This window comes from Panthera leo, chromosome C2 (assembly GCF_018350215.1).
Source record: "Panthera leo isolate Ple1 chromosome C2, P.leo_Ple1_pat1.1, whole genome shotgun sequence".
NCBI classification, from domain to species: Eukaryota; Metazoa; Chordata; class Mammalia; order Carnivora; family Felidae; genus Panthera; species Panthera leo.
The window spans coordinates 87,525,809-87,538,495 of record NC_056687.1 but is presented as its reverse complement, the minus strand read 5'-3'; the positions used below and the strand labels follow the sequence as shown (position 1 = coordinate 87,538,495).

The 12,687-nt window shown below is 34.8% G+C and overlaps 1 protein-coding gene across 4 annotated transcripts in view; it reads left to right on the top strand.

Moving 5' to 3' along the window:
* PIK3CA (phosphatidylinositol-4,5-bisphosphate 3-kinase catalytic subunit alpha) overlaps window positions 1–12,687 on the top strand; it is an 86,349-nt gene that overhangs the window by 52,254 nt on the left and 21,408 nt on the right. For all 4 annotated transcript variants that reach the window (XM_042903406.1, XM_042903402.1, XM_042903404.1 and 1 more), the window contains 4 exons: window positions 5,640–5,745; window positions 6,494–6,646; window positions 6,733–6,867; window positions 11,577–11,701. In XM_042903406.1, coding sequence (XP_042759340.1) covers window positions 5,640–5,745; window positions 6,494–6,646; window positions 6,733–6,867; window positions 11,577–11,701 — 519 coding nt within the window. The remainder of the gene's footprint in view (window positions 1–5,639; window positions 5,746–6,493; window positions 6,647–6,732; window positions 6,868–11,576; window positions 11,702–12,687) is intronic.

Genomic DNA, 12,687 nt, shown 5'->3' with positions numbered 1-12,687 from the left:
CCAGACACTTACATATAGAACATAAGGTCTTTGGGTCAAATGAGTATCAGTCACAAGATCATTTTATGGAGTCTCTGTAAAATTTTATGTGAAAGACTTTTCTGATTCTCTCTTTCTGTTATATCAAGTAGAAAACAGAATATGGTTACATTTTGTACCATGATGATTCCGTACCTTAGATCTAAATGCTAAATAAACCTAGCATTTTATTCATCTCTCCATTTCTATTTACATTAAGAAGAAGTGAGAGTTGGCAGACAACTGCAGAGCCAGACTACTCTGAGGCACTCACATCACTCACAGGAATAGGTATTTATGACATTCAAATGAAGAGTCTTTGGGAACAAATCAGTTTCTTAGAAGGAGGGGAAGTTTTAAGGAACATTTTAAATGATTACTGCCTAGATATAATGAAGAAATAAAAGGTAATATAATCCAACAGTTTGCCATACTGCCATTTCTTTGGCTCTTTGTGGAATGATTTGGGAATTAAGAATCTACCCATGGGGGCAGGGCGCCTGGGTGGCTCAGTCGGTTGAGCGTCCGACTTCGGCTCAGGTCATGATCTCACAGTCTGTGGGTTCGAGCCCCGCGTCAGGCTCTGTGCTGACAGCTCAGAGCCTGGAGCCTGTTTCCAATCCTGTGTCTCCCTTTCTCTCTGCCTCTCCCCCAGTCTCACTTTGTCTCACTCTGTCTCTCAAAAATAAATAAATATTAAAAAAATAAAATAAAAAAAAAAAGAATCTACCCATGAATATAATAGAAGTATTTTAAGAGCACTCAGATTGTTATTAAGATTAAAGATGGATTTTTGTAGACTAGCAATAAAGACAACTAGTAAAACATCCAGAAGTAAATTTTATAATGAATTTAGACTGAATTCTAGAAGAGTCCAGAAAAAGTTCTGGTCTTGTACTTAATTAAGCTGCTGGATGTGGCCATCATTCTAGGGCTTAGGTGATGTACAAAGAGATGATAGCCTTCACCAGGAAGAAGTGAAATAGTTCCTTGCCCTACCTGAACAATTGTCAGTCAAAAAACACATCATTTAAGTTAGATTGCACTGTGAAACAAACAACTGCAGATTCTTTTAAAATTTTGTTATAACAGCAAAAGTTTATTTCCCTTCCACACTGCATGTCTGTCACAGGTTGGGTGGGGTGGTTGTGTGAGGAAGAGAAAAACAATGTTTGAGGAAATAATGGCCAAAAATTTTCTAAATTTTGTGAAACCTATAAACAATCTAAGGAGTTCAACAATCCCAAGCAAAGACCCCAAAATAATATTGGGTAGATCTATCCTAGTTGTTTCAAGTATCAAAAGTAAATACACTAGTTTTATAAAAGTAGAAGGTAAATTTGTTTAATAATACAAGATTAAAAGCTCAAAATTTTAGTAAATTATTTAGAAAGGACTTTCATTTGATTATCTTTTCTTGAAGAATTCCCTAGTTTAGAACAATAGACTAGTGTCTCTGATGACCATAGATGCAAAAAATCCTTAACAAATATTAGCAAACCAAATCCAACAATACATTTTTAAAAAGTCATTCACAGGGTCAGGGCACCTGGGTGACTCAGTCAAATTAGTGTCCAACTCTTGATTTCAGTTCAAGGTTATGGTCTCGAGGTTCATGGGTTCAGGTGGCACAGAGCCTTTTTTGGATTCTCTCTCTCTCCCTCTCTCTCTCTGTCTCTCTCTGTCTCTATCTCAAAATAAGTAAACTTAAAAACAAAATTCCCTACAATCAAGTGAGATTTATTCCTGGGATGCAAGGGGTTCAGTAGTTGCAGATCAATCAACGTGATACTTCACATCATTAAGAGAAAGGATAAAAACCGTATGATCATTTTAACAGATGCAGACAAACCATTTGAGAAGGTACAACATCCATTCATGATAAAAACTCTCAACAAAGTAGGTTTAGAGGGTACTTACCTCAGCATAATAAAGACCATCTATAGAAAACCTACAGTTAACATCATACTCAATGGTAAAAAATTGAGGTCTTTCCCCCTAAGATCAGGAACAAGACAAGGATGTTCACTCTCACCACTTTTAGTCAACATAGTACTGGAAGTCCTGGACACAGTAATCATTCAAAAAAAAAAAGGAATAAAAGGTATCCACATTGGCAAGGAAGAAGTAAAACTTCCACTATTTGCAAATGAAATGATACTATATGTAGAAAATCCTAAAGACTCTAGCCAACAGACCCGTAGAACTAATAAATTAATTCAGTAAGGTCACAGGACACAAAATCAGTGTACAGAAATCTGTTGGATTTCTGTACATCAATAATGAAGCAACAGCAGGAGAAAGTAAGAAAGCAGTCCCATTTACAGTTGTACCAAAAATAATAAAATACCTAGGAATAAACTTAACCAAAGAGGTGGAAGACCTTTCTCTGAAAACTATAAAACATTGTTAAAAGAAATTGGAGATGACACAAACAAGTGGAAAGATATTCCATGGTCAGGAATTAGAAGAACAAATATTGTTAAAATGTCCATACTACCCAAAGAATCTTCCTCAAAAAAATTAAAAAGAGAACTGCCTTATGACCTAGTAATCCCACTACTGGCATTTACCCAAAGAATATGAAAACACTAATTTTAAAAGATCTGTGCACCCCTGTGTTTATAGCAGCATTATTTACCATACACCAATTATGGAAGCAACTCAAGTGTCAATCAATAGATGAATGGCTAAAGAAGATGTGGTATATATATATACAATGGAGTAGTATTCAGCCATAAAAAAAAAAAAAAAAGAATGAAATCTTGCCATTTGCAGCAACGTGGATGGAGCTAGAAAGTATAGTGCTAAGTGAAGTAAGTCCGAGAAAGACAAATACAATATGATTTTACTCATATGGAATTTAAGAAACAAAACAAATGAACCAAGGAGTGGAAAGATGCAAACCAAGAAACAGACTCTTAACCATAGAGAACAGACAGGGTTACCAGAGGGGAGGTCGTGGGGAGATGGGAGAAATAGAGGATAGGGATTAAGAATACAGTCATCATGATGAGCACTGAGTACTGCATAAAATTGTTGAATCACTATATTGTATGCCTGAAATTGATATAACAGTGTGTGTTAACTATATTGGATTAAAATAAAAAATATTTTGGGGTGCCTGGGTGGCTCAGTCGGTTGAGTGTCCGACTTCAGCTCGGGTCATGATCTCACAGTTCGTGAGTTCAAGCCCTGTGTCTGGCTCTGTACTGACAGCTCAGAGCCTGAAGCCTGCTTCTGATTCTGTGTCTCCCTCTCTCTGCCCCTTCCCCACTCATGCTCCGTCTCTGTCTCTCAAAAATGAATAATGTTAAAAAAAAATTTATAAATAAATAAATAAATAAATAAATAAATAAATAAATAAAAGATACTTTAAAAAAATTCTCTGGTTAAAGGGTAAAATCTCTATGGTAGTAGTATGAGGATTTAAGTAGATTTTTTTTTAACTTTTCTGTATTTACAGAATTAAAGTCAAGGATAAAAGAATATGAAGCTATTGGAAAGGTAGAAAAGTAGATTTTTTAAAAATTCTTACTGAGATTAAGTGATTGTTCCAAATCCATGCTTCCCATATATGAGATAAACTAGATACATAATGCTTTCTTCATAGAGGTTACCAGTTCTCTCCCAAAATCAAAACCAGTTTGGACTATATATAGCAAACCATTGCGTAAAAATAAAGAACTTAATTGGTATTTGCACACACGTCTATATAGACTTTAGAGAAACAGAGAAACATACTTTAGTCAATTAGCATAGTATTGAACAACTACACTCATAGGATATAGCTCTCTTAGAAAGTGTGTGGAATATTCCTCATTAATTATGAGCAATTCTAAAGATTGAGAAGTAATAAAAACAGGTACATTTAAGTACCTGTGTCTTTAATTTTTCTTAAATTACTGTAGACTTATCAAAACCCACGGTATTTCTTCTGCCTATAATTATTGTTTCTTTTCCCTTTGGAATTCCTCATTACTAAATTCTCCCATTAAATGTAAGCTTTCTCTGCATCAAAAGACCGTATTTTTTTCATCTTTGCCCATAAATAGCACTTATTTTATTGATAAAGTTTATACCCTAGTTTGGCTAATTAAAAATAGAATTTTTGTGTCATTTTATTGTCTTGTTTTACTTATAATAAAAAATTGAGTTATGAAAAAGCCTATTGAAAAATTTTCTTGGTTAATATTTAGCACTTGAGCGTTTACCATGGACCAGTTACTATTCTGATCACTTTATTTGTGTTATCTGACTGAGCCAATCAGGCGCCCCTTCACTTGTGTTATCTCATTTGATTTTCACAACAACCTTATAGAGTAAATACTGTTATTAGTCTCATTCCACAGATGAGAAAACAGACAAAAGCAAGCGTTGCACATTTAATAAAATAGTAGAAACAAGATTCTACTCAACTTAGTCTGACTTCTGAGTTTATAACTGGTAGCTGTTGCTATAATGTTTCGTAGCTATTGCTATATTGTTTCAAAACAAAACAACATGTTATACTTGGCTCTTTACAAATATGTCCAACAAAATAGACATAATTTCACATGTAATATCCAGTAAATTGAAAGGAGTTTATCATAAATATTTGAGTAATTTTTTATCATCACTTTCTATAGCAACTTTTAATTCTTTCCTTATTATGAATGTTAAGTATTACCTCTCGTGAAGGAGTTATGTTCAACTTCAAATACTTCTGCTTACATGTCCTTCATTTTATTAACATGCTGTCTTATTTAATGGGTTCTTCCGAGTAACACTACACCATATATAAGAGTAAATATGATTGTAATCATAATAGGAAATCTCACGCTTCTTGTTTAGTTTCTGTGTGCCTTTTCTATAAGCTGGTTTGTTTTTAATTATTTTTTTTTTTTTACTAAAGTGTAGCACAAATGCATGCAAATATATAAATCTAATTGTATATTTCATTGACTTTTCACAAAGTTAATACCCATTTAACCACCATGCTGGTGAAGACATAGAACATTTACCAGAAATATGACATTGCCCCTTCCCATTAACCTTCTCACCTCCCTGGACAACCACTATCCTGACTTCTAACATTGTTTGTTCATTTGAACTGTTTTTGAATTGTATCTAAATGTATTCAAGGCATCAATTTTCTTCTGTGTCTAGCTTCTTTCACTCATGTTTGTAAGATTTCATCCATATTGTAAGTAACATGTTTATTTCCATTGCTGTATAGTATACCATTATGTGACTCTCCTGCAATTTATTCCACTTTTGGACATTTGGACGGTTTGTATTTGGGGGATATTTGCAAATACTCAAATACTCGTCACTCCACAGTATATGAGATTTCCTGATTTCCTGATTTCCTGTTACTACACATCCTTACCACATCCTTACCTTAGTGATATCTCCATGGTGTTTTATTTTGCATTTTCTGCATGGTAAATAATATTGACTACTTTTTTATGTTTATTGGCCGTTTGGATATGACCTTGTGAAGGATGCCTGTTCCAGTTGATCTCCAGCCTGCTTTTCATTTGATTTCTCTTTTTCTTGATGATTTGTAGGAGTCATTTATATACTCTGGATGAAGCCTTTTTATGGTAAATTATTTTTTCCTTTAACATTTTACATAGGTGGAATGAATGGCTAAATTACGATATATACATTCCTGATCTTCCTCGTGCTGCTCGACTTTGCCTTTCCATTTGTTCTGTTAAAGGCCGAAAGGGTGCTAAAGAGGTAAAGTATTTCAGAAAGAATAATTATATTTACTTCTAAAAGCTCCTAATTGGGGCACCTGGATGGCGCAGTCGGTTAAGCGTCCGACTTCAGCCAGGTCACGATCTCGCGGTCCGTGAGTTCGAGCCCCGCGTCAGGCTCTGGGCTGATGGCTCGGACCCTGGAGCCTGTTTCCGATTCTGTGTCTCCCTCTCTCTCTGCCCCTCCCCCGTTCATGCTCTGTCTCTCTCTGTCCCAAAAATAAATAAAAAACGTTGAAAAAAAAAAATTTAAAAGCTCCTAATTATAACTGCTGATTTGAATTTTTATCAAGAAATGGATTTTTTCGTCATTTAAAAATTGATCAAATATTTTAAAATTTTTAATAAATGAATGTGTCTAAGAGTAAGTACCTTTGGAGAGCTTCCCGAATTTATTTATGATGAGTGAGTATTTCCTGAGTTCACACTGATAGAATTTTTTAAACATGCAAAGTGACTGCACACAAATACCTGTTAAATGACAACATGTTAATGTCTTCCTGGCTTGCTTTGGTTCATGTTACTTACTCATAAGTAAGGAAAAATACGTGTAATTTCAGATGGGGAAACAGAGAGTGCTTATACTTTCAAAAAAATTAATATGGCTTATTATAGATATCATTGTAATGATTAGTTATTGAATTCTTCCTGGGAAAGAAAAGTGTTTTGAAATGCATTTTATAATTTAATCCACAGAGTAGTGAATACTTTTCTCTGTGTTTTTTAAGGAACACTGTCCATTGGCCTGGGGAAATATAAACTTGTTTGATTACACAGATACTCTAGTATCTGGAAAAATGGCTTTGAATCTTTGGCCAGTACCTCATGGATTAGAAGATTTGCTGAACCCTATTGGTGTTACTGGGTCAAATCCAAATAAAGTAAGCTTTTTATTATCATAAGTTAGAATTTTTCTTTCATTACAGTCAAGCATAATATATATGATAACTTTTATTCCATCTCTTAGGAAACCCCATGCTTAGAGTTGGAGTTTGACTGGTTCAGCAGTGTGGTAAAGTTCCCAGATATGTCAGTGATTGAAGAGCATGCCAACTGGTCTGTGTCTCGAGAAGCAGGATTTAGTTATTCCCATGCAGGACTGGTAAGGCAAATCACTGAGTTTTCTTAGCTCCTATGGGCTCTCAGACAGTATTGCGATATAATCCCATTCTCCATATGCTAATTCTTTTACTGCAGCTCTTCCTCTTCTTAGTTTATTGAGCCCTCCTGCTTTCACTTAATAAGTATTTATTGAATGTAAACTATATGTTTATGTTTATTGTATGAAAGGTACTGAGTAATAAAGTTGTGACCTAAAGAGACCTCCATTGTGTATGCAGTCTAATGGTAAAAATAGACATCAGAGTGGTAAAATCAGAAATAAAAGATTATAAATCATGGTTAAGTGCTATGAAGGAAAAGTCAATAGTGTGCCAAGAATGACTACAGAGGGTGGGGGGGAAAAGCTAATATATATTGGATTCAAGAAAGAACTTATTTCTCTGAGATAGTAACTTTGAAGTTGAAACAAAAGTATGAGTATGTTGTTAGTTGAGCTTGGAAGCAGAGGAAATAACTTTACCACATACTCCAGATTGCCTAGAGAGATTACATATAAAATGGAGTTTAAATATGGATCAAGTTGTCTCATCTTGGCCATTACTTTGGAACCACCATATACCTACCACTATGTGGTATACTATACCACTAACTCTACTATATCTCAAGGGCAAAGGTGTCAGTGCTGGGAGAAAAGGTTATTTTTGCTCTTTGTTGTCTCTTTCCCTAGTTCCAGATTTATCACTTTTTCTTTGGCCTGGTTTTACATTAAGATAGACCAATCAATGAATATGGGGTCAAGAGGTCCTGAAATATGCCTACCTGAATAACGGCAATACCCAGGGCCAGCTAGAATCCTGCACTGAGGAACTTTATTAGTTTACAGCTATGTTCTCAGTAAGGAGTTTACAAATCCCTTTTGTAAACTGATTAATAATAATCATAACTGGGGTGCTTGGGTGGCTCAGTCGGTTAAGCATCTGACTTCAGCTTAGGTCATAATCTCACAGTTCGTGGGTTCAAGCCCCGCATCAGGCTCTGTGCTGACAGCTCGGAACCTGGCCTGCTTTGGATTCTGTGTCCCCTTCTCTCTCTGCCCCTCGCTCACTCGCTCTCTGTCTCTCTCATAAATAAATAAACATTAAAAAAAGAATCATAATCATAACCTTGCTGCCTGTATACTTTCAGACACATATAGCAGGTGTTTTGGTAAGTACAAATTAAAATCATCACTGAATTCTATCAGATACTAAAAGTACAATTAACTTTCTTCACATTAAAAAGGAATTAATTTTCTTGGGGCACTTGGGTGGCTCAATCCATTAAGTGTCTAGCTCTTGATTTCAGCTCAGGTCATGAGCTCACAGTTAGTGGGATTGAGCCCTGTGTCAGGCTTCATGGTGAGAGTGCAGATCCTGCTTGGGATTCTCTCTTTTCCCTGTCTCTCTGCCCCTCCCCTGCTTGTGCTGTCTCTCTCAGAATACATAAACTGTTTTTTAGAAAAGGAATTCTTTTTCTTGAAAAATGTAGCTACTATTTTGTCAGTTTAATTTCTTGTTGATAATTGCTGACATTTGTCAAGTGTTTACTGTGTACCAAAAGTCATACCAATCACTTTTTCACATTTTATCTCATTTAACCTCAAAAGCAGTCTCTATGAGGGTAGGTACTATTATAATCCCTGTTTTACCAGTAAGGAAACAGGCTTAAGTTTAACTTCTCCCATGTCACTGTTTAATAAGTATTGAGCCTCTCACTCTTAACTCTTCTGCTATAACTGAACAGGAACTCCTTAATTTTGAAATTGGGATTGAAACATTGATGAGCATTCATTCCCATAAAATGTCCATAGTCCTGTCCGATTAGGTATACCTATAAACCATTTGAATTATCAGAGTCAAGTTCACTTTAAAACTCATTGATTTCCTATTTTATTCATACATTCATCACTGAATTCAGTTTACCATCAGAGTCTGTTGTGCCAGTTAGCTTTTGACATTTTGTTTGGTTTTTTTTTTTTGAGCAGTTCTAACTCTTTGTAAGGATTAATATTTTATTACTCTTTTCTTTCTGGGAAGAATTTTTTCTTTAAAGGAAAAAGAAAAATTTTTTATTTTTATTATAGAATAAAACTGGGTCAGTTTTTCAGTTACCATTGGGTCTGTTGAAAACTTTTATAAATCTAGGATACAAATGATACCCCAAAGGTCCTGGGAGGTAGAGGGGACAAATTCACCCCAGTTGAGAACCACTACTCCAGTCTCTAATGATGACAGTAAATTGATCATATAGGTTAAACATCAGGTAACAATATCTTAGATGAATTTTCTCAAACTCAAGAAATGGTGAGTGAACAACATATTTCCAAGAACAAAAAGGAAATGTGATATTCACACTCAGTCATTCAACAGGAATAACCTCATCACACAATATTTTTTTTACAAGAACCTGGACCATGCCTTATCCTTCTTCCAGTTTTAATGATGCTGTACACTAAAATTTACCTGATACACTTTTTAAGTGAAGAAACATCACAGACAAGTGTGTATACAAAGATGATTAAAGGAAAAAGGTGACGTAGAAATTTTTTAATTTCTTGGATTACTGTCCGAGTTTTCAAAAGTAATACATTTTGACAATTCAAGTACAAGAAGAAAAACCAGAAGTAATGATAAGCTAGAACTTATTGCTATCTATTTGAAATTAGGAATCAGTATATACTGATAAATTATGTATGTTCCAGGCTTTTGCATGACCGTTGATGAGCAAGGAGTTAGTGGCTTTCAAAATATGTTGCCCATTTTGGATTATGAATTTAGTTTTACTGTGTTTAAATTCTTTTTTTTTAATGTTTTATTTTTGTTTATTAATGGTTTTTAATGTTTTATTTTTGAGTGAGAGAGACAGTGAGAGAGACAGTGTGAGTGCAGGAGGGGCAGAGAGAGAGGGAGACATAGAATCCGAAGCAGGCTTCAGGCTCTGAGCTGTCAACATAGGTAGAGCCCGTTGCATGGCTTAAGCCCATGAGTCCACTTGTGAGATCATGACCAGAGCCGTAGTCGGACGCTCAACCAACTGAGCCACCCAGACTCCCCTACTGTGTTTAAATTCTTAATAAGATGTCTAATAAAATTGTTTTCACAATTGTTTTTCACAAAGCTTTTTCACAAAGCTTTTTCACAGTTGTTTATTCTGTAAGTTATTTTGAATTAAAAGTAAAAGCAGATAAAAATAAGCAAATAATATTGAGTCCATTGGACCAAGATGATAAATGATAATGACAAATGACAATGACAACTTTTCCTGGTGAATTGAGGGTTAAGTATTTATTATCTCTTACCTGGAGTATTATAATAGCCTAAATGGTCTTACTCAGTCCACAGAGCAGCCAGAATAACCTTTATGAAACAAATCAAATCAAATCATGAGATTCATCCTTTAAATAGCTTTCACTAAAAAAAAAAAAAAAAAAATCCAGACATTTCATCCTGATTTGCAAGTTTTACATGCTCTGAACAGACCTCCTGTCTCTCCTCCCCCTCATCTACTAGGCTTCAGGCTTACAGATCTTCCTGCCAAACTCCTCTCCTTGGGTCACTTTCACTGTTTCCTCCATCTGCAGTTGTCTTTTCCTTCATCTAAGTGTGGATGGTTCTTTCTTGTCATTTGGATCACAAACTAAATATTCCCTTCTCAGAGGCCATTTCCAAACACCCAGTGTGACATGCCCACTCAGTCATTCTCCGTTACATCACCCAGAGTATATCAACTCTTGAAGATTTTTCTTATTTGTTCATTGAATTTTTTCACTATAATGGACGCCCTGTTAGTGCAGGTTCTTTTATTATTTAAGACCCCAGCAGGAAGAACAAAACAAGGCGCAGAGTAGATGTTTTAATATTTGTTGATGGACATGTGCCAATGATATTTCTGTGAACTATTATATAAAAACAATATTTAAATGTTAGTATAATGTTAACAAATGTTAATAAAAACCAAGTAGCATGGATGCCTGCTTTCATTTTTAGCCATTGGGGATATGTGTAACCCATTCGAAGGAATGTATATATGTTTTCATAATAAATTAATATAAATTCAGAATTATTCATTATGCAGTTAATATATCTGTATTTAAAGGAAATAAACACATTACTTGGAATCTTGGAATTATACTAAAAGTTATAGTGTTTTCATTTTAGTTTCTGAACATTTAACGTTCAGTGTTTTAATAGGGGTTTTTCTTTTCCTTTTTCTCTTATTTTTACCTTTTAAATTTGAAAGCCTTGCAGTGATTATAAGGATATACTCAAGCAAAGATTAGGAATAAAATAAATTCTTAGGAAAGAATTTACATTTTTATTTTATTATTTTACTATTGTTTATTTCCATTCCAGAAACATGAGCAGATTAGTTAATAGAATACTAGGAAGGGGCCTCACCAGTAAGACAAATTATTTACTGCTACCCCCTAGTATCCCAGTCTGGGCTTATCCTTGACTAATTTAGCAGTTACTGTTCTGTGGTTGGTGGTAATGTTAACTTAGTAAGATACTGGATTTGTTCCACAAATACTGCCTTAAGTTGATTCTTTCCTGTCCCTGAAAATAAAGTCTTGTGATGAGAATAAACTGTTTCACAACAGTTAATAAGCAATGTAAAGTTATTGGCACTTTTCTTTTTTTGTAGATAACTCATGAATCCAGGGGAAAATATGGCAAAGAAAATCATATAAGATATTACTTTATTTTACAGAGTAACAGACTAGCTAGAGACAACGAATTAAGAGAAAATGATAAAGAACAGCTCCGAGCAATTTGTACCCGAGATCCTCTATCTGAAATCACTGAGCAAGAGAAAGATTTTCTGTGGAGCCACAGGTAAATGTTAAAATGGAGATTCCCTGTTTCTTCTATTAAGGAGAAAGAACTGATTTTGGCTTATCTTACAGATTCTGTCATACCTGTTAAAGTACATAAAGCATAATTTACATAACTTTTTTATTATAAACATTATTCTTTTTAAAGCTGTGGATGAGGATCAGTATTTCTAGCAAACCACGCTCCTTTGGTACTGACCTTGAATCTTAAACCCTTGAAGCCTTTTTTAAAATTCTAAATCCCTAATAGCACTTTTTTAGGATTTGGTTTTTGGAGCTTTTTTAATGAAATTCAAGATCCAAAAAAAAAACTAGTAGTTTTAGATCAATTTAGTTGTGATTTAGCTGGTCTAGATATTTCCATTTTAAGGCGTTCCTTCTATTTTTTTTTCTTATACCTCCTCAAAGTAATAGTGCAGTGCTTTATTTTCACTTATGAAGAAATTATCCCACTACTTGGAAAGTATACAGTGATTTATTTAAATAAAGCAGTTGCAGTGCATTTCTGCAGAAATTTTGTCCAGCAACTTAACAGTAGAACTGGTGACTCTTTGCATGGTTTCTGTTGCATAAGTAGGTAAATTAAAAGAGCTATATAAAGAGTGTTATGAGGGGCGCCTGGGTGGCTCAGTCGGTTGAGCGTCCGACTTCAGCTCAGGTCACGATCTCGCAGTCCGTGAGTTCGAGCCCCGCGTCAGGCTCTGGGCTGATGGCTCAGAGCCTGGAGCCTGCTTCCGATTCTGTGTCTCCCTCTCTCTCTGCCCCTCCCCCGTTCATGCTCTGTCTCTCTCTGTCTCAAAAATAAATAAATGTTAAAAAAAAAAGTGTTATGAAATAAAATCATAATTTTTTCTAAGTATTTGTCTGCCATTTGGATTTTTTTTTTTTGTCTTCCTTGCCATTATAACTATGTCTAAGGATACATGTACATATATATGCAACTATAGTGTTAAACACTGATTTCTTTTGATTTTAAGGAAGGCTAGT